General features: G+C 41.8%; 1 protein-coding gene across 1 annotated transcript in view; it reads left to right on the top strand.

Annotated features, from left to right (window-relative positions):
• The window catches only part of WDR75 (WD repeat domain 75), a 163,416-nt gene that overhangs the window by 91,793 nt on the left and 46,185 nt on the right, over positions 1-25,438 (top strand). The window contains exon 16 of the mRNA XM_089692704.1: positions 25,328-25,423. Coding sequence (XP_089548830.1) covers positions 25,328-25,423 — 96 coding nt within the window. The remainder of the gene's footprint in view (positions 1-25,327; positions 25,424-25,438) is intronic.

Genomic DNA, 25,438 nt, shown 5'->3' with positions numbered 1-25,438 from the left:
TTTTTCTTCGCTCTAGCAGGTAGGGGGCAGGAATCTTGTGTCACTGTACAAAGAGTAGAGATAAGTGTCAAATGAGACCTGAGTGGCGGGAAAGGACCGCCCCCTACACAGGATAATAGGGAATCATGAACAGCAGAGGCCCCTGGGTGGTTCTGTCACGGTGGATTCTGTGGTGTCCAGTTAGATTGTCAGAATTGAGTCATGCAGAGAGAGGAGTGGTCAGAGAGGAGAGCGAGCCAGACTAAGTGCATTGGATTGATGCTAGTACACATTATGGAGGGATATGCCTTGTTCATTTTTCATTCCAAAGGTTTGCATTTTAAGTAGAGATATCACAAGATGTTTGTAGTTGCAGATAGAGTACTTTATTATGAAAATTATGAGTTTCCCAGAGCTGTGGAAAAGTGTGGAATCCTTGCATTGTTAACAAGGTGTAGACTTTGTTGCCTCCACAGCTAGAATGTTGAGGGTCATCCATCCTCAGTAAGAATAGAGGGTAATTGAAGAGGTGAAGTAACAAGTGGGGTGATATTGGGTGATAGCTTATAACTGGTGTTCCTCTTCTGCACCTTGGACACAGGTATTATCTAGAATGGAAATGATCAAACTTACTGAATGCATTTATCATACTTTATACGATTACATGCATATCTATAATAAGAAATGGGACTACTGGAATATCCCCTTATTTTAAGATTTATGAGGTATTTTCTACTATGCCACTACAGATTTTTGTTATATGAATATAATCTATTCTTTTTTAGTATGTTTTATTCATGTTAAGCTTGGTATAGTTACAATATGCTGATGTTCATTTGAGTCCCTAACCAATGTCAATTTACATTTGCCTTCTCTCTACCAGCTGCACTTTTGTAATCTGTAACCGGTTTTTCATGTGCTTCATGTATTCTGGTTATACTCTGACCTTCCAAATAGTTGAAAAAAAAAAAATGGGGTGATATATATCCACCTGAGTATTTGAAGAGTCCCAAATGGACAGAGTGGGGTTGATTTATTAAAGTTGGGAAGTGCAAAATCTGGTGCAGCTCTACATAGAAACCAATCTGCTTCCAGGTTTTTTTTTTGTTTTTTTTTTGTCAAAGTTTAATTGAACAAGCTGAAGTTAGAAGCTGATTGGTTACCATGCACAGCTGCACCAAATTTTGCACACTCCAGGTTTTGTAAAAATCAACCCCCGTGTTTGTTAGAACCAGGCTAAGAGGTTTAGGGCATAATGATGGAGAAATCCATCTAAGAGAGGAGAGGGAGACTGGATGGACCTCCATCACATCCAAGAGACTACATAATGGCATGTCGGATATGGCATGAAGTTGAACCAAGGGTGTAATCTGGGCAGCTTTATAATAGTAAGGATACACAAGCCTGGTGTGTCTGAGCCTGGTTGCTCTACATAAGATTTAAGATTTTTGTTTAGAATGTGATTTTTTTTACTGTACAGGCAGACTTATTGCAGTAAATCACGAGTTTTCAATTGGGCTTTAATCCAAATTAAATGCAAAATATACTATATTTCTAGTGAGTACATAGTTCTGATTGCAGATGTTTTTCCTATAGGTAATTTTTGTATTTGACATTCACATTTTTACCTAATTATGCAGGCCATAGATGGGGAGAAAAACTGCAGATTTTTCTTTTAAAAAACGAAAAATCGGTTGTTCAAGTGGCCGACGTTACCATCAATGGTAAAAAAATCGGCCAATTTTCTACCCGTCTAGAGCCGGCAAAAAGTGTCCCTGCAGAGAGCTCTGCTATTTCTTTGACAGTTCTCTGACAGTTCCTTGACATTTATAGAAGTTGCAACAATGTATCTATTTGTTTCCATTTAGGATACAGATGTTTTTATTCGGAAACAAATAGATACAATGTTTCAACTGCTGTAAATGTCAAGGAACTGACAGAGAACTGTCAGAAATAGCGGAGCTCTCTGCAGAGACACTTTTTGCTGGACTGGAATTCTTATTTTCATCCTTCTTCTTCTTCTTCTTCTTCTTCTTCTTCTTCATCCTCATCCTCATCCTCTTCTTCTTCATCCTCATCCTCTTCTTCTTCATCCTCATCCTCTTCTTCTTCTTCATCCTCATCCTCTTCATCCTCATCCTCTTCTTCTTCTTCTTCATCCTCATCCTCTTATTCATCATCCTCATCCTCTTCTTCTTCATCCTCATCCTCTTCTTCTTCTTCATCCTCATCCTCTTCTTCTTCTTCATCCTTATCCTCTTCTTCTTCTTCTGCATCCTCATCCTATTCTTCTTCTTCATCATCATCCTCTTCTTCTTCATCATCATCCTCATCCTCTTCTTCTTCATCATCCTCATCCTCTTCTTCTTCTTCATCCTCATCCTCTTCTTCATCCTCATCCTCTTCTTCATCATCCTCTTCTTCTTCTTCTTCTTCTTCATCCTCATCCTCTTCTTCATCTTCTTCTTCTTCATCCTCATCCTCTTCTTCCTCATCCTCTTCTTCTTCCTCATCCTCTTCTTCTTCCTCATCCTCATCCTCTTCTTCTTCATCCTCTTCTTCTTCTTCTTCTTCATCCTCATCCTCTTCTTCTTTCTCATCCTCTTCTTCTTCCTCATCCTCTTCTTCTTCATCCTCATCCTCTTCTTCTTCTTCTTCCTCATCCTCTTCTTCTTCATCCTCATCCTCTTCTTCTTCATCCTCTTCTTCTTCATCCTCTTCTTCTTCTTCATCCTCTTCTTCTTTTTGTCTTCCTCTTGCAGGTCACTGCTCATGCGCAGATTTTTTATCGGTAAAAAATCGGCCGATTTGCCCACTAATTGCCGCGAAAATCGGCCGATCGGCAAAATCGACCGATTTTTTTTCCAACTTTACCGAAAAAAAAAAACGGCCAAAATACCGAAAAACGGCCGACCAAATCGCCCACTAACGATCCGAAAATCGGCCGATTTTATTTTCGGCCGAAAAATCGGCCGATTTTCGACCCATCTATGGCCTGCATTACTCTTCGGATTTTTTTTTTTTTTTGTAAGACATGTGGAGTTTGGTTGACTAATCACTAGAGGAAGTTTTGCATTTTAATAAACAACACAAATCCTATTCCTTAGATCCCACAGACTGTTTGTTTATTGGTTACTTTTAGATATGATAGTTAATTGATTTGGAGTTTTATAGATTATTAGGATTTAATTGTATAAAATAGATGTAATTGGTTAGTTTTTCTAAATGAATTAAATGTCCTGGATTTATATAGCACGAACTGTTTGTGCAGCGTTTAACAAAATAAGTGGGACATCATAGTTACAATGCAAATCGATGCAAGAGTGTTAGGAGGGCCATGCTTGTGTGAACTTACAATCTAAAAGAAAGGGGCTGGTAATACAAAAGTTAATAACTGTGAGAAGTGAGCTGATGGAGAAAGTAAAAGTACAGATTTTAGGTGGAGGCACTATAGGTTTCCCCGAGGAGATAAGTTTTCAGGGATTACCTAAAAGCAGACAGAGTATTTCTTTTAGGGTTTCTTAAGAGTTTTAAAACCTTTCTCATACAGCTTTCCTGTTTTTATCACACCTGTTTTACAAATATTCATTTGCATTTTGCAGAGATAGCACAACAGCTTTTTACAGCCCATCTGAAGTGAATAGGGGGTATGTCAGAGATGGGCCATTCCTCTGACTCCCTTTTGTTCAATATATAGTGGGTATAATAAGTATTGAACATGTCACCATTTTTTTCAGTAAATGTATCTCTAAACAGTGCTATTGACATGAAATTTTCACCACATGTCTGGAACAACCCATGCAATCCCTACATACAAAAAATTCAAAACAAATAAGTTCAGAAATTAAGTTATGTGTATTAAAATGAATGACACAGGGATAAAGTATTGAACACTCTAACTGAAATGTATTTAATACTTTGTTGGTAATGACAGTTTCAAGACACCTCCTTTATGGAGAAACTAGTTGCATGTATTGCTCAGGTGTGATTTTGGCCGATTCTTCCACACAGTCTTCAAATCTTTAAGGTTCCGTGGGCTTCTTTCTATGAGCTTTGATATTTACTTCTTTCCATAGATTTTCTATTGGATTCAATTCAGGTGATCGGCTGGGCCATTCTAGCAGCTTTATTTTCTTCTTTTGAAACCAATTGAAAGTTTCATTGGCTTTATGTTTGGGATCATTGTCTTGCTGAAATGTCCACCCACGTTTCATCTTCATCAACCTGGTAGATGGCAGCAGATTTTTTAATGTCTTGGTACATTTTTCAATTCATTTTTCCTTCAGTGATCTGAAGTTTCACACCATGATGTTCCCACCTCCAAACTTCACTGTTGGTATGGTATTTTTGGGGTGATGTGCAGTGCCATTTGACCTTCAAACATGGTGTGTATTATGGCATCCAAAGAGTTAAATTTTGGTCTCAACTGACCACACTGTGTTCTCTCAGTATTTCACATTTACTTGTCTAAATGTTGTGCAGCAATTTTTAAACGGACTTCAACATGCTTTTTCTTCAGCAATAGAGTCTTGCTTGGTGAGCGTGCATACTGGCCATAGTGGTTGATTGCATTACATATTGTTTTCTTTGCAACAATTGTACTTGCTAGTTCCAGGTATTTCTGAAGCTCTCCACAAGTGATCTTTGGCTCTTGGACAACTCTTCTGATAATACTTTTCACTCCTTTGTCAGAAATCTTGTGAGGAGCACCTGGTTGAGACCAGTTAATGTGAAATCCACTTCCGGATTATGGCCCAAACAGTACTCACTGGAACATTCAGAAGTTTAGAAATCCTTCTGTAACCAATGCCATCAGTATGTTTTGCAACAATAAGGTTGCAAAGGTCTTGAGAGAGCTCTTTGTTTTTACCCATCATGAGATATTTCTTGTGTGACACCTTGGTAATGAGATACCTTTTTATAGGCCATCAGTTGAGACTGAACCAGCTGATATTCGCACTGACAAGGGGCAGGATTGCTTTCTAATTACTGATAGATTTCAGCTGGTGTATTGGCTTGCTATGCCTTTTTGCAACTCCATTTCTTTGTGTCCAATACTTTTTCCCCGTGTCATTCCGTTTTATTACACTTAACTTAATTTCTGAAAGTTTTTTGAACTTGAGCCATTGACTTCTAAGAGCATCAACATTTTTTAAACATTCATATGCAGTATTTCTGATTTCCTGACTTAAATTAAAAAATAAAGTAATTTCACCAATATTATCTTTAAAGCCCAACTTTGGAAACATTTTAGATTGTCTTTTGCAGTGAGGCTGCACTGTAGTCTAGGGAAGAGGAGATATAATTCTACTTATGTGATCATTTGCTCACTTGACACACAATCCAGTGGTGGACCGTCCCTCAGCGTCATCACGTCCATTGCAGGGCTATGGACATCTTGATGATGTAAGGACACAGGAGCAGACGTAGTGATGACTGGTCTACAAGCAGGAAGGAGCAGTGGATCAGGTAAGTAAATCTTTTTTTGTTCTAAACATCTTTCAGGAACGCACATGAGAGAAAGCAGCTCCTCCTCCTCTCGCAGGAAACACACATCTAGATAGACTTCAAATTGGAGGCCTCTCCCCACAGCTGCTTGAGAGCGGTCTCTGTTTTTTCCTTTTACCTTTTTTCCTTGCAGCAGGGGTTCTCAAGGTGGAGGGACCTGTTTCCTGGCACCACTCTCCCCTTTCAGTGTTCGGGGAGAGCCAGTACCGCCAGGCAGCCTGTAGTCCCCATGTCCCTGTGTGGACATTAACGGTGGCCATGTTTTTGGTGTCCAATTGCGTCTGGGCATGCCCTTGAGGTCACCTCCTGGCAGAGATGGAGCTTTTGATCGGTCGTGCGGCGTCAATTCCGGAAGCAGGAGGCAGGACCCAGCCAGTGCCTGTTTCTGGTCCTGAGCTAGTGCAGCGGCGTTCCAGGATGCTGGGACCAGAAGAGACAGCCTTTTGGACTGCTTCAGGCCCTCCTATGGAGGAGTGACTGCAGTTCTGGGGACAAGAGGAGGCACCGGCAAAGCTCAGGTAAGAGAGGGCCTCCTATGGGCAACTTTTTTATGCTGCTTTTCTTTTGTGGGGCACTGTGGTGTCTCTTCCCCCTGGTGGCCGAGGGCTTGTCTTGTGCTCTGGAACCTTGGCATGTGGGGTCATTGCACTGGTGATGTGGAGGTTTTTGCTCTGATTGCACTGGGTGCATTTTTGTGGTGTGTTTAGGGTCAGGCAGTGGCTAAGTGGTTATGTCCCTTTGGCTAAGAGCAGTGAAAAATCCTTTCAAAAGTAATCTGTCAGATGCTTTGAAAAAGTCTTTATGCAAGGAGCGCGTTTCTGCTTTAGTGAGAGAGGAGGCTGCTTCAACTCCTAGTGATTTTCAGGCTTCCGTGAAGGCTGAGTGGAGTGCGACCCTGCAGTCGTTCAGAAATATGTTGGAGTCTTCCTCCCCAGAGTGCTTCTGAGCCTACCCCCACACCAGTCATTAGCTTCCTTAGAAGCAGGGTCAGGGATACCTCCTGCACAGGTTGCGGTCTCTCCTCCACAGTGAGAGGGAGAGTCAGACGATGATGGGGAAGAGTAGGAGGATTCCTCAGCATCTAAGCATAAGTTGTCATTGGAGGATGTGGAGTATCTCCTTAAAGCGATTCGCCCCACCCTATCTATTAAAAAGGAGGAACGTGATCTCTCCCTCCATGATAAAATCTACCAGGGCCTTAGTGAACTAAAAGGGAGATGTTTTCCTATGCATTCAGCCATCTCAGACATGATAAAATAAAGGAATGACAGCATCCGGAAAGGAACCGTTTTTTTTTTCTAGATCTCACAAGAGACTGTTCCCGTTTGAAGAAGACTCCTCATCACTATGGAACAAAGTACCTAAGGTAGACACCGCTTATTCCCAAGTCTCAAAAACCACAGACTTAGCCTTTGAAGACATGGGGAGCCTGAAAGAGGCAATGGATAAAAGGATGGATCTGCTGCTGAAGAGAGCATGGCATTCCACAATGGAGAATTTGAAGCCAGATATGGAAGTCACATGCATAGCAAGAAATCTGGAGCATTGGCTGAACAGCTTAAGGTGCATATCAGTGCGGGGACCCCAAAGGAAGAGATTCTACATTCCTTTCCTACAATCTAAAGAGCTGTTAAGGTATATAGCGGATGCGTCTGCAGAATCCGTACGCATGAAAGCTCACTCAGCTGCCTTGTCTAACGCAGCGAGAAGGGCCTTATGGTTAAAACCATGGCAGGGGGACTCAACATCAAAAGTTAGGCTGTGTGGAATCCCTTTTTCAGGAGATTTTCTATTTGGGCCAGACTTAGTCAGTTTTGGATTGCACAGCAGACAGGAAAAAGTCTTTCCCTGTGAAGAAAAAAAAACTAGTTCTGAAATGTTTTTTTTTCCCAGAAAAGCTTGCAAGAGGATAAGCCACAAGGGAAGAAAAAGGTTTTGGGCATCGCCAAAAGGAAGAGATCCTTTTCCGTACTGCACAACCCAAAAAATCCCAATGAACTGCTTCTTCTGGTGGGATGAAGACTACAGGCATTCCTTGTAAAATGGGATAGATAAGATAATGTAGAGCCTGTATATCCGGAATCTGATCAGCAGTGGTTACAAAATCTAGTTTGCAGAGGTTCCACCGAAGAAGGTCTTTTGTCACGGATGTTCCGAAAAATCCAGTTAAAGCTCTTGCTATGAAGAACCTGGTTCAGGATCTGATTTTTCAAAGAGTGGTGGTTCCAGTCCCATCGGAAGCAGAAAAGATGGGGTTTTATTCTTGTATATTTTTGGTGGGAAAACCGTCAGGAAAATTCTGGTTAATCCTCAACTTTAAAACCTTTGAACAAGCAGTGCAATACAAGCGGTTCCGAATGACTCGATGTTTTTGGTCAGAAACCTGTTTCCAGGTGGCATCAGTCGATCTAAGGGAAGCCTATCTGCTCATCCCAATCAGAGAGTGCTCCCAAAGATTTTTGAGGTTAGGGCATTGGGTTCAACACTTGCAATTCAGGGCACTTCATTCGGGGCTTTCATCATCTGCCCGCATTTTCACCAAGGTGATGGCCGAAGCCTTAGCTCCCTTGAGGCTAGGAGGTGTGATGGTAATCCCCTACCTAGACAATCTTCTGTTCTTGGCAAGCTCAGAAGAGCAGTTGACGAAGGACCTTCAAATAGCCCGCAGCCACCTGGAAATTCTGGGCTGGATCATCAACATGCAAAAATCCAAGAAGGTTTTGTTTCTAGGGTTCTGCATCTGTTCTGCGGAACAGAAAATTATTTTGCCAGAAGAAAAGACGCAGAAAATACAGGTGGCTTTGACTCCTCTTCAGGGCAACCACCAGGTTTCAATCATGTTTCTGATGTCAGCTATTGGCCTGTTAACAGCCTTCATTCCGGCGGTCCAGTGGACAAGACGCTTCACTACACTTTAGGGCCCCTTCAGCTATTCATCTTGAGAGCTTGGAATGGAGACTTGGTTGCACTGGACAAGAAGGTGAGGGTTCCTTCCAGGGTGAAGAGATCTGTCTGGTGGTGGAAGAGGCAGGAGGTTCTCTCAAAAGGTCTAACCTGGTCCTTTCCAGTGGAGAGGATCCTTGCCACGGATGCCAGCTTCTGGGACAGGGGAGCGCACCTGGGAGGTCAGCTCTCACAGGGGCAGTTGCCGAGACCACAAAGGTCAAACTCAAACTGTAGAGAATAAAGGACAATTGCTTTTGGCTCTCTTGGTTTTGTCTCAGGAGCGCCAGGGTCAGCACATGCAGGTCTGCACAAACAACGCCACAGCGGTAGCCTATTTAAATAGGCAAGGCAGCACAAAAAGCAGGAGTCTTCAAAGTCTAAGGAAAGAAATTTTGATTTGGGTAGAAGTCAGTTTGGCATCTTTGTAAGCAGTCCATCTCAAAGGCTCACTGAACCTATTAGCCGACTTCCTGAGCAGACACTAGCTGAAGGAGGGTGAATGGTGCCTAAATCAAGATTTTTTCCTCATCTTAGTTCAGGATTGGGGTCAGCCGCAAATAGATCTGTTTGTGAATTGCCAGAATACTAAAACCGGTCAGTTTTGCTATGCTTTTCCCTCCTTCCAACTAATTCCTCAGGCTCTGAAGAAGGTTCAAACAGATTACAGGTCATTTTTGTGGCTTTTTTCTGGCCGTAAAGGTTGTGGTTTGCAAATCTCCTCCGGTTATCAATCAGACCATATCTGACTCTTCCACTCAGGAAGGACGTGCTACTAGTCTCCCCTGTTATCCAAAAGTGGAAAATCTACTCCTCATGGCTTGGTTTCTGAGAGGCAACTGCTAGAAAAGAAGGGCTTCTCAAAAAGCTTAGTAGATACTCTCCTAAGGGGGTCTTAAGGGGGTCACGAGCTATTTACGGGAAAGTCTGGAAGACATATAACTCTTGGTGCCTAACCAATTCAATGTACTTGGAAGATCTCACCTCAGTCCTGGAGTTTGTTCAACAAGCAGCTGACAAGAAGTTAGCAATCAGCACACTAAAAGACCAGGTTGCAGCTTTCAGTGTCTTTCTGGAGTGCTTGGTCTCTGTGGTTTCCCTCGTTATCAGATTCTTCAAGGCCTTGTCTCGATACAGACCGGTTAAAGCAAAAGCCTAACCTAAATGTAATCTTTCACTAGTCCTGCAACTCTAACCAAGAGCCTTTGGATTCTGCAATCTTGAAGTATATCACACTGAAGACAGTTCTAATTATTGCGGTCACCTCTGCACACAGAATTAGTAATCTACAGGCATTATCAGTCAGAGAGCATCCATTGCCAGATGGCTGAGAATGGCAATCAAATCCGCTTATGAACTTTCTGATCTCGTTCCACTGCTGGGCATTCATGCTCATGCCACAAGAGCTCTAGCAGTCACACGGGCAGAGAAGGCCAGTGCCACCCCGAACAAATTTGTAAGCCAGCGATGTGCTCAAGCATGTCCACCTTTGTATGCCGTTACAGGCTGGATGTGTTGTTAGCAGGAGAGCAGGCCTTTGGTAGGAAGGTCTTGCAAGCTGTGGTCCCGCCCTAAGGGGGTAAGTTCTCATTTAACTTCTCATGGGCTGTCCTGAAAGATGTTTTGAGAAAATCCAAGTTAGATTTACCAATAACTTGTTTTCTAGTAGTCTTTCAGGACAGCAATAATTGCCCATCCTGATATTGTTTATGCTGTTGTGTTTGTTTTTCAGATGGGCTGGAGGTACTCTTCGACAACTGAGGACTGTGGAGAGAGGCCTCCAATTTGAAGTCTGTGTGGGTGTGTTTTTTCCTGTGAGAGGGGAAGGAGCTGCGTTTTCTCATGTGCTGTTCTGAAAGACTACTAGAAAACAAGTTACCCGTAAATCTAACTTGGATTTTTTTTGTTTCCCTAGACCTGAAGGAGCAATTAACCCTTGCAGTGCAGGCACAGCCTCATGGCAAGGAATGATTTTTTTTTAGTTGCCTGACTTTAGGCTTTAACCACTTGCCATCCTAAGGATTTACCCCCCTTAATGACCAGGCCTTTTTTTTTGCTATTCAGCACTGCACTATTTCATCTGGAAATTTACGTCCTTTTTTCACACAAATAGAGCTTTTTTTCGGTGGTATTTGATCACCTGTGCGCTTTTTTATTTTTTGCGCTATAAACAAAAAAATACTGAAAATTTTAAAATAAAATGATATTTTTTACATTTGGCTATAAAAAATATATAGTAAACTCAAATTTTGTCATAAGTTTAGGTCAAAATGTATTCTGTTACATGTCTTTGGTATAAAAAAAAAAATCCCACTAAGTGCTTATTGATTGCTTTGTGTGAAAGTTATAGCGTCTACAAACTATGGTGTAGATACTGCAATTTACACCATTTTTTGCTAGTTTAACTGACACTTGCGCGGTCATGCAATGCTATACATGAAATTTATGTCCTTTTTTTCACACAAATCGAGCTTTCTTGCTTTCTTTTGGTGGTATTTGATCACCTGTGCACTTTTTATTTTTCACGCTATAAACAAAAAAAGACCAAAAATTTTTTTAAAAAAACCATACATTTAGGTCAAAATGTATTCTGCTACATGTTTTTGGTAAAAAAAAATCCCAATAAGTGTATATTGATTGCTTTTTGTGAAAGTTATAGCATCAACAGACTATGGTATAGGTACTGGTATTTATGCAATTTTTTGCTTTACAGTGCTGCACTATTTTAACTGACAATTGCTCGGTCATGCAATGCTGTACATAAATTAAATTTGTCATTTTTTTCACACAAATAGAGTTTTCTTTCAGTGGTATTTGACCACCTGTGCTCTTTTTATTTTTTGCGCTATAAACAAAAAGACCGAAAATAAAAAAAAAAAAAAATTCTCATTTTTGTCATAAAAAATTTCCAAAAAACTGAAATTTCTTCATAAATTTAGGCCAAAATGTATGCTGCTACATGTTTTTGGTAAAAGCAAAAACCCAATAAGGGAATAAGGGTATATTGATTGCTTTGTGTGAAGGTTATAGTATCTACAAACTATGGTATAAATAATGGAATTTACACAGCTTTTACTTTTTGACTGCCCATCACATTTCTTGAGGTGCTAAAATATCAGGATAGTACAAACACCCCTAAATGACCCCTTTTTGGAAAGTAGATACCCTAAGCTATTTGCTGAGAGGCATATTGAGTCCATAGAAGATTTGTTTTTTTCCACAAGTTTCTGGAAAATGACAAAAACATTTTTTTTTTATACAAAGTTGTTACTTAAATGATATATTGCTCACAAAAGCCATGGGTATATGTGGAATTACATCCCAAAATACATTCTGCTACTTCTACCAAGTATGGGGATACCACATGTGTGAGACTTTTTGGGAGCTTAGCCACATACAGGAATTTGAAATCCAATGACTACTTTGAAAGCCTGAAGGTATGTAACTTCCTCATTTCACTTCCTCACTACTTATCACAAGTTCGGAGGCACTGAAATGCCAGGATATCACCAACCCCCCCCCCCCCCCAATGACATCTTTTTGAAAAGTAGACACCCCAAGGAATTAAAAAAGGGGGATGGTAAGTATTTTGCAGATCTCACTTTTTTCTCACAAGGTTTTGAAATATAGAAAAAAAGAAAAAACTTGTGGCAACAAAGGAGATCTGCAAAATACTCACAATGCTTATCGAATTCCTTGGGGTGTCTACTTTCCAAAAAGGGGTCATTTGGGGAGGTGTGGAGCTATCTTGGCATTTCAGGGCCTCCGATACTGTGATAGGTAGTCAGGAAGTGTAATGAGGAAATAAAGCTTTAAAGGGCCTGAAGGTGCTTATTGGATTTTGGGGTCCTGTACTTGGCTAGCCTGCCAAAAAGTCTCTCACATGAGACATTTTTCCTAAAAGGGGTAATTTTGGGGGGTGGGGTAATTGTATGCCCAGCATTAGAAGTTTATACTACACATCACTCACTCTTCTAATCACCTGAAGACCAAGCCTTTTCAGACACTTTTCGTTCACATGAAAAAAAATCTGTATTTTTGCTAGGAAATCAGTTTGAACCCCCAAACATTTTATATTTTTTTAAAGCAGACACCCTAGTGAATAAAATGGTGGGTGCTTAAATTTATGTCACATAATACTCACACAGCAATTTTTCAGATGCAGATTTAAAAAATAAAATACACTTCTTTTTTTTTCCTTTTAATGCACAAAAACATAATATATTGGCCAATTATTTGGTAAAATATAAAAGATGATGGTATGCCAGGTAAATAGATACCAAACATGATATGCTTTAAAACTGCTCATGCCCCGTGCAGTGGCGGCAAGCTGCATACATTTTTAATATCCATAGGCAACGTATAAAAGTCTTTACAAGCTACCATTTCAGATTTACAGAGGAGGTCTAGTGCTAGAACTGCTGCCCTTGATCTGATGTTAATGGCGATACCTCACATGCATGGTGCAACCGCTGTTTACATACTGGCACGGGGTTGACGCTCGCGCATGCAACGTTTTTGTTTTTTTAAGTTATTTTGATTTTTTTAATTATTTTTACACAGTCCCTTTTCTTTTCTTTTTTTTATCACTTTTAATGCTTATCACAGAGAATGCAAATATCCCCTATAACTTCAATGGGCATTGTCATATACTCTTTTTTTTGAGAAATCTGGGGTCTATCAGACTCTAGATATCTCCTGTGCCTTATCTAATCTCACCAAGATCTGTGTGATCAGACGCTTTCCCAATTTACAAACGGCGCTGTTTATATCCTGCGAAAATGAAGTGATGAAATGCGCGTAGCTTCCGATTTCTTAGACTATAGAGCTGATTTGCACCATTCTGGTCTCCAATCAGCTCTATGGTCAGCTGGCAGAAACACCGACTGCATTCTCAGGTTCCCCCGATGGCACGGGACTGCCCGAGAAGGCTGTGGAAGGGAGGGGGGGGGCATCTTCTCTCGCTGCTTGTAAAAGCAATCCTGCAGCTAATTAGCCACTAGCATTGCTTTTACATGAAAGCCCATCGCTGGCTGAAAAAAAACGATACCAGGATGATGCCTGCAGCTGCAGGCATCATCCTGGTTTAACCACTCAAAGTCCAGCGATGTACCAGTACATCGCTGGTCCTTATTGGGTGTATATGCTATTTTTTTTTTTTTTTATGTAGCCTATGGGTTGAATGAAAAAAAGAGAAGAAATCTTTGCCAGAAAAAGTGTGGGGTATGCCCACCATTAGAATATGCCATTAGGGGCCATCCACCCACTGGCCACCCCAGGCCCCCATGCTTCGGCATATATGCTCTTTTTTTTTTTTTTTTTTTTAACTGCGGATGAAAAATCTTATCCAACAGCGCTGCCCACACTGACTTCTGTTTATTCTGACAGCAACAGGAACTTGCTCTCAGAATAGACATGACACTGTTACATCAGAAAGCATTCCTGCAAAGAAAACAGCAATGGTTAACAATAAAGCAGTAACAATAAAGCAGTAAAAGTGTAAGAGTAGAACAGTAACAACAAAAAAAAACTATTTTTGGTTTTAAAATTTTTTATTTTTGAGGGGATTTGTAATTTTAATTTTTTTTACTTTATTTTTTTAAACTTTAACTATTTAAAACAAATTGTAGGGTCTCTCCCAATGCGTTAGCCAGTTTCCTGACTACCTAACATCTTTCGAGACCCTGTGTAATTATGTACCCTGAACTGTTACGTGTTGTACCCTATACTAATACTCCACTAGTGCGTGGTAGTGATGGAAGCAGTCCTTGAGGCAGAGACCTGGTTGGCCAGGACAGGAGGAACAAAATATGCGGGTGTCACACCTAATTCCATGTCTGCCATAGACACAACATCTTTTTTGGGGTGCCTTTTGGGTTAGGGTACCAGGATTGGCATCGGAAAAATGCCTCTTATGCAGCCAGCTAACTGCATCTGGGTTGGTGGTTTGGGGCATAGCACCTTCTGGATACAAAAGAGCCGTGATGATCTCTTCCTGGAATTTTAGGAAGGATCCATTTCATCCAGTTGCTTTGTAAAGCACAAAAGCGTTATATAGAGCCAATTGAAATAAACAAACACTTTTTTTTGTACCAGCGTCTGGCTTTTTGGGAAACTAAGTACGGCTTCATCATCTGGTCGTTGAAGTCCACCCCTCCCATGTTTAAGGTTATAGTTGCAGACACAAAGGGGCGTCTCAACAACACCAGCTGCTGTGGTAATTTGGATGGTTGTATCTGCTTGAATTGAAGATAGGACGAAAACATCCCGTTTGTCCTTCTACTTCACTGCGAGCAATTCCTCATTTCTCAAGCAGGCTTTTCCCCCCTTTCTAAGATGGGTATTTACAAGCTGTTGGGGTAAGCCCGGCGATTAGGTCGCATGGTGCCACATGCACCAATTCCAAGATTGTACAGATGTCTAAATAGTGGCACGCTTGAATAAAAATTGTCTACCTATAAGTGGTACCCCATAATGAAAAAGGATGACACTAAGTCCCGAACTACTTTGCCACTGCTCCCCATGTAGTCTGGGAATCCGGGGGGCTTTTCCCTCGTAAATCCGAAACTTATTTGTGTAGCCTGTTGCCCTCTCACAGGTCTTATACATCTTGACCCCATATCTGGCACACTTGCTGGGAAAAATTATTTGAATGCAAGGCGGCCAGAAAAATTAGTGAGGGAGTCATCAACGCAGATGTTTTGCTGGGGAGTACAGACATCTGCAAAATTTTGGGTTAAGGTGATTTACGAAGGGCCGAATTTTGTGTAGCCGGTCAAATTCAGGGTCACCCTGAGGACGACAGAGTGTGTTGTCGTTGAAATGCATAAAATGCATTATATTCTCATATCTATGCCTGGCCATGGCAGAAGAGAACATGGGCATATGATGAATTGGGTCTGTGGACCAATACAACCGTAATTTACTTTTTTTTTTTGTTTTTTTAGTAATGCCCATGTTGAGGGTTAGGCCCAAAAAAACTATAAATTCAGAAACCGTAATGGGTTTCCATGCGAATGGTGTGGCAAGGTTTGAATTTGGCTTGGCAGTGATAAATTGTTGTGCATATAAATTGCTTTGATCCACAATCAGTGCATACAGATCTTCTGTGAAAAACGGCTCCAAAAAATCAAGGGGAGTATTTAAATTTGCAGCTTCCACCTTAATTCCAGGTTGAGCAGTGATTGAGGGAAGTACGGGTGCTGCAGAATTTGTGGGCTGCCAGTCAGGATTTGCAAGCATGTCCGGAAGGACTCTATGGGCCTGTGTGTGAATTCTTGGTGGCTGCGGGACACTACTTTTGCTCACCACCACACCAGCTTGTACTACACTTATGGGACTCGCAACGTCACCAAGTGATACTGCAGTACTGGTATGTGAAAGACCATGATGTACTAGGATGCTTTTGCTCGCCAGTTCACTAAAAGGTAGAGCAGCACTAGTACTGGCACTCTGCTGCATATGAGAGTCATCATGCGTTTGTAACATCTCAGTAACTTGGAAATGGGGTTGGGTACACCTGATGTTAGCAGGGACCTCTTCTCCATCATCTGAGCTATCTGCCAGGGTGCTGCTGTCTACAGGTTTGCCTTCTGAGTTGGATTTTGTCAGTGAGTCTTCCCCTTCGCTCTCACCTGACATGCTGAGCATCCTGTAGGCTTCTTCACTAGTGTACCTTTTGTTGGACATTTTAGCCACTAAATTTATAGGTACCTAGTGTGACTCGCGGGAAAAAGAGCAACTGGCTGTCAGGGACTGCTTGAACCGCTACAAAAAATTTACCGGCAAGTGCTAACAGACATCAGGCCTGATTCTGTGTACACTGCAGTTTTGTGTGCAATGTATCAAGTGACAGCAACCTACTGACACTGCACTTGCTGGGGGAGAAGGGGGGAGGGTAAGCATAGGGGCTAAACGCAGGTGCCAGGGCTGATCCCTCTTTTTGGGGACGCTATACTAATGTGAACGCTGGTATAGTGTTGATTTGATCAAAGATATTGATCCGTTCAGACACTGTACTATCAGTGGAGGTTTATTATGTATGTGAGCGTGTTCCTTGAAATCAAGGGGTTAAATGTGACTACTGATGTACTAACGGGCAAACTGATGCTAGCGCTATCTGAAGTCGCCAGCGACACTGATACAGTGATCACCAAAAAATCTGTACACTGTACTAATGACACTGGTGACAGGGCAGTGAGGGGGTTAACTGGCAGCGATCAAGGGGTTAAATGTGTCCTAGAGTGTTCTAACTGTAATTGTGTAGTGCATTTACTCAGTTTTTGTTGATTCTTCTCTCTTTGGGACTGAATGTGCCCAGAGAGAGCAGATTTCATCACTTCCTGTCCTGTGTAACTGTCAACACAGGACAGGATAGAACAGGGATCGATCATCCGACTTGGGCCGGACATCACTGGGGATCAAATTAAGGAACCTACTTGTCGGAGGGGGTGTGCTTGCGCCCCCCCCCCCCCCCCCCCGGCCTGCAAAAACTGCAGGAGTGCGAATCACGTTTTTGGGCACAGTGGGAGGTCCTTATGCGGTTAAATCCTGAGCGCATATAATAAATTCTTGTTTTCTAGCTTATGTAGTCTATTTTCAGCATTTTACGTTTATTTGATTATCTTATTCGATTTTGAGTAATTTGTTTGCTATTTTGTGTCAAGTTACTGCATGGCTCGACAAATGCCAGGTCGCCATGGTGACTAGAAATTGCGTCCCATCTCCTAGGCTTCCGTCAGCCCATTTCTCAGTTACACCTATCTCCATCATCCCATCCTGTGCTATCTAAATGCTAGCATGATCCTGCCCCTTCTATCGGTCAGCTCGTTACAATGCTCCAAACCCCACCCTTTCCACTCAGTGTTGTACATTGTGCATGACCCCGCCCCCTTCCACTCAGCATTCGTGTCCCTGCCCCCCCAGCACAGCTGGTGCAGGCTTGTCTCTCTGCATGTTCCTGTGAGTAGCTGCCGAGATTCTGGCACTCATCTCTGTCACACAGGGAAGTGGAGCCTGCAGTGATATTACAGATTGAGGCTAGGTTCACACTCATGCAGTGCGGTACATCGCATGTGATTTGCACAGGAACCGCTCCGCATCCCTGTGCAAATTACATGTGAATTGTGTGCAGTGCAATTTGAGCCATACATTATGTATGGCTCAGATCGCACCGCATCTGCACCAAAAAGGTGCAGGATCCTTTTTTGGGTCCGCACTAAAATTGGATCGCATGGGTATTCACACCTATGCGATCCGATTCTGCACATCGCACCGCGTTTTGCAGACTGATTTCAGGTTGGTGTTAACATACACACCCGCAGTGGTTCACATGAATGGGGTGTGATTCTGATGCAGTGTGGAATTCGCACAAAAAATTCCGGACCGCATCAGTGTGAACCCAGGCTGAGAGTGGGTAGGGGAGGTGGAGGAGAAGTTTGCCTAGTTTGTGCAGTGGAAGGTGGCCTGGTTGTGGTAGTAGGCTATGTTTTATGGGTAGTTCGGCTGTGGGCTGTGACTTTCACAAAATACAGTAGCTCCACATCTGTCAGCATGAGTGACTGGACATGAGGAGGGCACATAGTGCCTGGGGGTTTTCCTGGGTATGGGGTCATCAGTGGCGTGAGCAGGCCATTGCTGTTTGATGTCATCACCCAGCAAGGGGAACTGGGGGGTCATCCTCTATGAATGGCATTAGGAATGGATGTTACTGGAACACCAACACCCTCCAAGTCACTTTATCATCACCCACTGTACCTCTTCCTTCAAGTGTCAATGGAAAGGCCACCCCACCCCTGCTTCCTCATGATAGTCTACATCTACAGCGCATTGGACTTTTTGGTGGCTTTGCCAGTCCCAAATTCTAAGAAACTTGCACAGCGTTGATCTCCAGTTTTTTGTTTTTTATTGTTATATTTTAACATTTGGCAGCTTTTGCTTGAGCTATAGTTTTGTGTTTATACAGCTTGTTGGATTGCTCATAGTTTGGTAGTTACAGGGTGGATTTGATTTAAATCAAGGTGATTTAAATCACTAGTGAAAAGGCACGATTTAAATCATAATTTTTAAAGAACAACTGTCAACTCTGTCCCACAGCGGCTCCTCTTCTGACCCAATGTTGACTCACTGACAGTCCCATTCACTTTAATGGGATGGCTGGTGATGCGGCAGTGACACAAGGTGAGGGACGTGGAGGCAGCAGGTGAGTGGATGCTCACGAACAGGCGCTGCCATGATGGATCTAAAATGACAGGTGCTCTTTAAATGTAAGGAATCCAACTTGTTCTTGCTGGTAGTTAGAATCTTTAATATTTGCAAACCAAATGGAGGTTTCCTTTTTAGAATAATAGGCTGTCAGGTTAGTAAACAGCGATATCCGAAACAATTTTAGGTTAGTAGTTGAACACATAGTTGAACTACTCAGATTCTTTTATTTCATGTTTTTTCTCATGGTTACTGTGAAATTGTGTGAATGCATCAATGCAGTGCATGTTATCTCAGCTTGCAGAACTTGGATTCATTGAATGAATTTACCAAAAATGTAAATATTGCAGAATATACAGCCTCATGCTACATAACTAAGCTCCATTTCATGCTGAATAAACTCAATTATTAATGTATCTTTAGATATTCTTACTCCAAAAGCATTTTATTAGAATAGATTTGATAAAAAAATTTAAAATTCCGTGTTTTTTTTTTGTTAAGCACTGCTATAGGGTGGCACCTGTGCGCAAAATCACATGTATATATACATGATTTTGCATTTCCGGATAGGGGACGCGCACACTCTACCTGCACCACCATTCACGGCCGCGGCTGTCAATCACTGGGTCCCGGCCGGTGATTACTCGCTGTCGCCCGGTGATTTTCGAGTATCTCCGACGGGGGGTAGAACTGTTTGTAAACCAGTTCTCTCCCCTGTTAGCTCCTGCACACTGCTTTGCATGGCTGTGTATAGCATAACCGTGCAAAGCAGTGTGCTTACAGTGAAGCGTGCACACACACAGCACACAGTAAAACACACACAGTTAACCATTTGATCACCCCACATGTTAACTCTTTCCTGCCCAGTGCCATTAGTACAGTGTCAGTTCTTTTTATTAGCAATGATCGCTGTATTGGTGTCACTGGGGATGCCAGTGACACCAAGTCAGTTCCCCCCAGTGTCAGGAAAACTCATACAAATGAGCGCAGAGAGGCCACTCCAGGTGGAAACATGTGAACAGTTAATCATGAGCTCACCACTGCTGCCTTGTTAATCATATGCATGATGAAGAGAACTGGAAAAAAAGGCGCTGTGGAAAATGCTCTCAGACAAGCACCTTAGTGGAGGTGCATCTTTATTGGGTGAGATAAAGTAGCAAGTATAATAAAATTAACCAGCCTGAAGTGGACAGTGTGATTCCAATGGACGGCCCGTCCGCTCTGGGGGGAGCTGAGATCAAAGAATGCTCCTGTCGGCTTCAAATCACGTGGTGTCAGCGTACCAGCGTCCTGGGTGGTGTCACCATGGCAAACGAAGGCAGTGTCCGGCGTTGGCTTCAGCTGGGAGCATATGTGTGGTTACCAAGACGACATGTTTCGCGCAGTTGCGCTTTGTCAAGTCTCTGGTAACCATGGCCGGCGGCCATTATATAGAAGACCATTAAAGGGAAGGCTGGCTGAGTGTAATTAGCAGGGGATGGGGTGTCAATCAGAGCGGACGGCTCGTCCTGAAGCAATGCTGAAAACAAATTTAAAGGTACAGATTGCAAGTTATAAAAAATGATATGTATAAAAACAATAGCATTGGAAAGCATGATATACTTTCATCTTTAGTAAAATAAAGGTAATACAATAACAAAAAAAAAAAAAAACCACACAAGTTAAAAATGACATCGCTGGTTCATCATTTGCCAAAAATACACAAATCTACTACACATCCCCCTGGCCGCCCTATTATTGCAAGCACCAATAGTTTTACTAATGGCCTTTCTAAATACATCGACCATTTTCTCCAACCATTAGTTGTACAATTGCCGTCATACATCAGAGACTCCAGTCATGTGATAGAAATCCTCAGCCATTATCAGTGGAAACATGGGTATCATTGGGCATCACTTGATGTAACTTCCTTATACACATCAATCCCCCACCACATAGGCCTACAGGCTCTTCAATATTTCTTATCTTCTGAAAGTTCTATCAACTCCACCCAAGCCAAATTTATTATTGAATGTACAGAATTTTGCCTTACCCTTAATTATTTTACATTCCTTGACCAATTTTACTTGCAAACTAAAGGGACTGCGATGGGAGCGAATTTCGCCCCTTGTTACGACAATCTCACAATGGGCTTTTGGGAGAAACAATATATACAAATAAACAACCACTTTGCCAAATATATCATTTTTTTGGGCGCTATATTGATGACATTTTATTAATCTGGGATGGTGATTTGAACGAATTTTTATCTTTTGTCGCATATTGCAATTCAAACTACCTTGGACTTTCTTTTACTCATGTTTTTAACTCTCAAGATATAATCTTTTTAGACTTGGTTTTGTCAGTCACAGATAATGAAATTTGTAGTACAAATTACACCAAACCCACTAGTGGGAACCCATATCTACACTATTCTAGCTGTCACCATCCAGCCTGGAAAAATAATATTCCCAGTGGCCAATTCCAAAGACTAAGGAAGAACTGTTCAAAATTATGTGATTACCAAGAGCAAGGTTCTCTCCTTTCAAAAAAGTTTTCTGAGAAAGGCTATCCCCCTTCCCTTATAAAAAACGCATATACCAAACATAGCGTATTGATAGACCGAACATACACTCAGGCCCGTGACCAGTCTAACTCGGTTAGGTTCATCACTGGTTTCAACACATCACATCGTGATATTACAAACATCATTCGCAAACACTGGCACATTTTACAATTAGATCCTAGATTAGCACCTAATCTCCCACGCGTCCCACAAGTAGCTTTCAAGAGAGCCCGTTCTTTGAAAAACATTCTAGCCCCAAGCAAAATGTCACTGTCCACCTACATAGACAACGGCCCCCTTCCTACATTTGACGACAGAATTGGTATCTACAGATGCAACAAAAGAGGTTGTCTCACCTGTCAGTCCATTACCCATGGCAGATCACAGTTTTTGGACTCCCAGGGCAACAGCTACCACATTCGTCAGTTTATAACGTGTGCAACTGACCACATCATATACATTCTCACATGCCCGTGTAAGCTCCTATATGTAGGCCGAACCACACGCCCTCTACGCAAACGCATAGGGGAGCACAGAAGACTTATAAGAGATGGATGCGATAAGCATAGTGTCCCTAGGCACTTTTTGCAATCCCATCAAAATAATTTCAGTCTTCTTGAGGTCTTAGCAATCGAAAATATTCCAAAGGGTACATTTACTGACAATGAAAGACTAGCCCGTTTGTGTAAGAGAGAGACGTTCTGGATCTACAAATTAGGTTCTATGACCCCCAATGGTCTCAATGAGGATCTTGAAATCCATAGCATTATTTAACAAGTTTGACTTCTAGTCCCCGGAACTAGGATCCTCCAGTGTGTTTTTTATTACATACAGTATTGTCTTCTTTTAATCCTTGTTTTTTAATCTGCACTGTCACCATGTATATATTCTGTGCACTCAATTACGAATACATGTTATTACGCATCTATTATATTTATTTAATTATGAACATATGAGCTACCTAATTTGATACCAGGATTGATTTTATTATATTCCTTTTAGTCATACCTTTTATACAGTCATTTTCATATACCTTTGATACAGTCATTTTCATATGCCTAGCATTCACTTCTCCCTACTCCCTTCTTTGCCCATATACCCATAATTACCTCACTGTAAACGCAATTTTTGACATAGCTTCCATGAACCAGCGATGTCATTTTTAACTTGTGTGGTTTTTGTTTTTTTTTTTTTGTTTTTTTTTTTGTTATTGTATTACCTTTATTTCACTAAAGATGAAAGTATATCATGCTTTCCAATGCTATTGTTTTTATACATATCATTTTTTATAACTTGCAATCTGTACCTTTAAATTTGTATTCAGCATTGCTTCAGGACGAGCCGTCCGCTCTGATTGACACCCCATCCCCTGCTAATTACACTCAGCCAGCCTTCCCTTTAATGGTCTTCTATATAATGGCCGCCGGCCATGGTTACCAGAGACTTGACAAAGCGCAACTGCGCGAAACATGTCGTCTTGGTAACCCCACATATGCTCCCAGCTGAAGCCAACGCCGGACACTGCCTTCGTCAGCCATGGTGACACCACCCAGGACGCTGGTACGCTGACACCACGTGATTTGAAGCCGACAGGAGCATTCTTTGATCTCAGCTCCCCCCAGAGCGGACGGGCCGTCCATTGGAATCACACTGTCCACTTCAGGCTGGTTAATTTTATTATACTTGCTACTTTATCTCACCCAATAAAGATGCACCTCCACTAAGGTGCTTGCCTGAGAGCATTTTCCACAGCGCCTTTTTTTCCAGTTCTCCCCCCAGTGTCAGAATGCCCGCTGCAGTCCCACTATAAGTCGCTGATCGATGCCATTACTAGTAAAAAAAAAAAAAAAATCCCAGTATATGTACCGCCATTTGTAAATGTTATAACTGTCATGTAAACCAATTAATTTACACATATTGGGATTATTTTTTTTTTTTTTAGCAAAGACGTATCAGAATACATTTTGGCCTAAATTTATGACGTAATTTAATTTATTTTTAATTTTTTTTTACTGGACATGTTTAACAGCAAAAAGTAAAATATGTTTTTTTTCTCTCAAAATTGTCGTGGTTTTTTTTTTATAGTGCAAATAAAAAAAACCCCGCACAGGTGATCAAGTACCACTGAAAGAAAGCTCTATTCTTGGGGAAAAAAAAGAACGTAAATTTCATTTGGGTGCAGCGTTGCATGACCGCGCAATTGTCAGTTAAAGTAACGCAGTGCCGTGATGCAAATAAATGACCTAGTGAGGAAGGGGGGTAAATCCTCTGGAGGGCAAGTGATTAAACACAAATGAATTGCAGCCTTATTGCCTCCCACCCGCCATATAAGGTAATGACGGGTGCAAGGCGGTTCTCTTGTTCTGGGACAGCGCAGCGATCTGTGGTGCGCTGTGCCCTCGGACACATCGGATCACTGATCAACGGAAAGAGCAGAAGATGTCAGCTCGGTCATGTGATCAGCTGTGTCCAATCACAGCTGATCACATGTAAATAGGGAAATGACGATTATCGGCATTTCTCTCCTCACGAGCTGTCATGCTGACAGCTTGAGAGGCGAGCCGGTAATCGGCATTCCTTGTAGGGGACATCTACACTGATCATCAGGGCACTTCTTTTTTTTTTTTACATACTGTCACCAGTGCAGTATAGCGTCATCATATAACTGGCATGGCGGTGATCAGGAACACTGACTGGTGACAGTATGAAAAAGAAAAAATTATAATTTTTTTAAATTTATTTTATTATTTTTAATTTTCTATTACTTTTTTTTTTTTTTAGATTTTTTTTTCATATTTCACTATGACCAAAGTAGTACAATGTTACCATAGTAACATTGTACTACGGATGCAAATAGAGAAACAGAAAAAGGGCGCACCGACTTAGTGCATTATCGTTTAAAGATTTATTGAAGAAACAAAGTAAGTATCATACTCACAATAGACATAAAAACACAGGCATGTCAAACTGAACAAGATGTAGGATCCAAACAACATCTGAGTCCATACGATGGAACCCTGGATGACCAACTGGCTAACGCGTTTCGAGGACACAACCTCTTCCTCAGAGCCAACATTGTACTACTTTGGGGAAGTGATCAGTATTTTCTCTTTTTTTTTTTTTTTTTTTTTACACAATTTGCTTATAGCGAAGAATTACTTTGCTATAAGCAAGCATTTACCTGAATGACATCGATTCATTTAGGGGTGTTTTTTTTTTTTTTTTTTTTCTGCTTAGCTGTGATTTGGCCACGGCTACTCACATGACACAGCTGGGCTGTGATTGGCTCAGCTTGTGCATGTGATCGCTGTGACCATTCACAGCTAGACACTAGTATGCAATGGATGGCATGAATGAAGCCATCCATTGTATACAACTGTCATGTGACCTGCTGTGATTGGTCACAGCAGGTCACATGGTATTGGCAACGGGGCCGGTACTCAGATCTGTCATCAGCCATGTCCGAGGTACACGGCCGGTGACAGATCGCGCCGCTGCGCGGCTCTGCAGGCGCGCAAACTGCGCATGCCCGAAAGGACGCTGTATAGCATCCACCCGGAAAGGTGAGGGTTTTTGCCGGCTGCCATTCGGCCATAGGCTGGGCGGGAAGAGGTTAAAGTGTTACTAAACCCACAATAGTAAAATCAGTGTGTATATGCAGTAAAGCATGCTTGTTCTACTTGCTGTGGTGCCTAAGGTAGTAATCCTCCGCATTGTGTAAAAAGGCTGTTTGATCCTGTCTTCTCTGATCCTCTCCTTCTACAGTCCTCAATCCACCTGCTGATATAACAGAGCATTGGGCACAAGCGGCACATTCTCAGTTTGGTGTGTATTGCTGGAGAGGTTTTTTTTTTCTTTCTTGGGGGAGAGCATGTGATCAGCACTGTCCAGAAAGCAGATCAGGGTTTTTTGCAGCCTCACTGGACAATTGGGAGAATGAAAACACCTACAAGCTTTAACCAGTGCTTTGCTGGTCACAAGACTTCTATAAACTGCTGATGAGAAAAGCTATTTAGCAGTTTATATTTACTAAAATAATTCCATGTTCTTTGTACTGTGGGAGACAAGATATAGTGAATGACAGTCCTGTGTTTAGTAAAAATCTTTTAAACTTGCTGACTTGCTGATTTCCAAATATCGGTTTTGCAGTGGCATGGAGAGCTCAGATTGATGCTACAGTTCTACAGCCGGACATATTTTCAGAAAATATTGCTGCCTTCTCCTTTGCTTCTGGAAGCTCCAATTGTAAGTGGTCATCTT

This window comes from Staurois parvus, unplaced genomic scaffold, assembly GCF_062004578.1.
Source record: "Staurois parvus isolate SC_StPar_1 unplaced genomic scaffold, SC_StPar_1.0 ptg000601l, whole genome shotgun sequence".
NCBI lineage: Eukaryota > Metazoa > Chordata > Amphibia > Anura > Ranidae > Staurois > Staurois parvus.
Note: the sequence above shows the minus strand (reverse complement) of the source record. Positions and strands in the feature narration are given on the sequence as shown.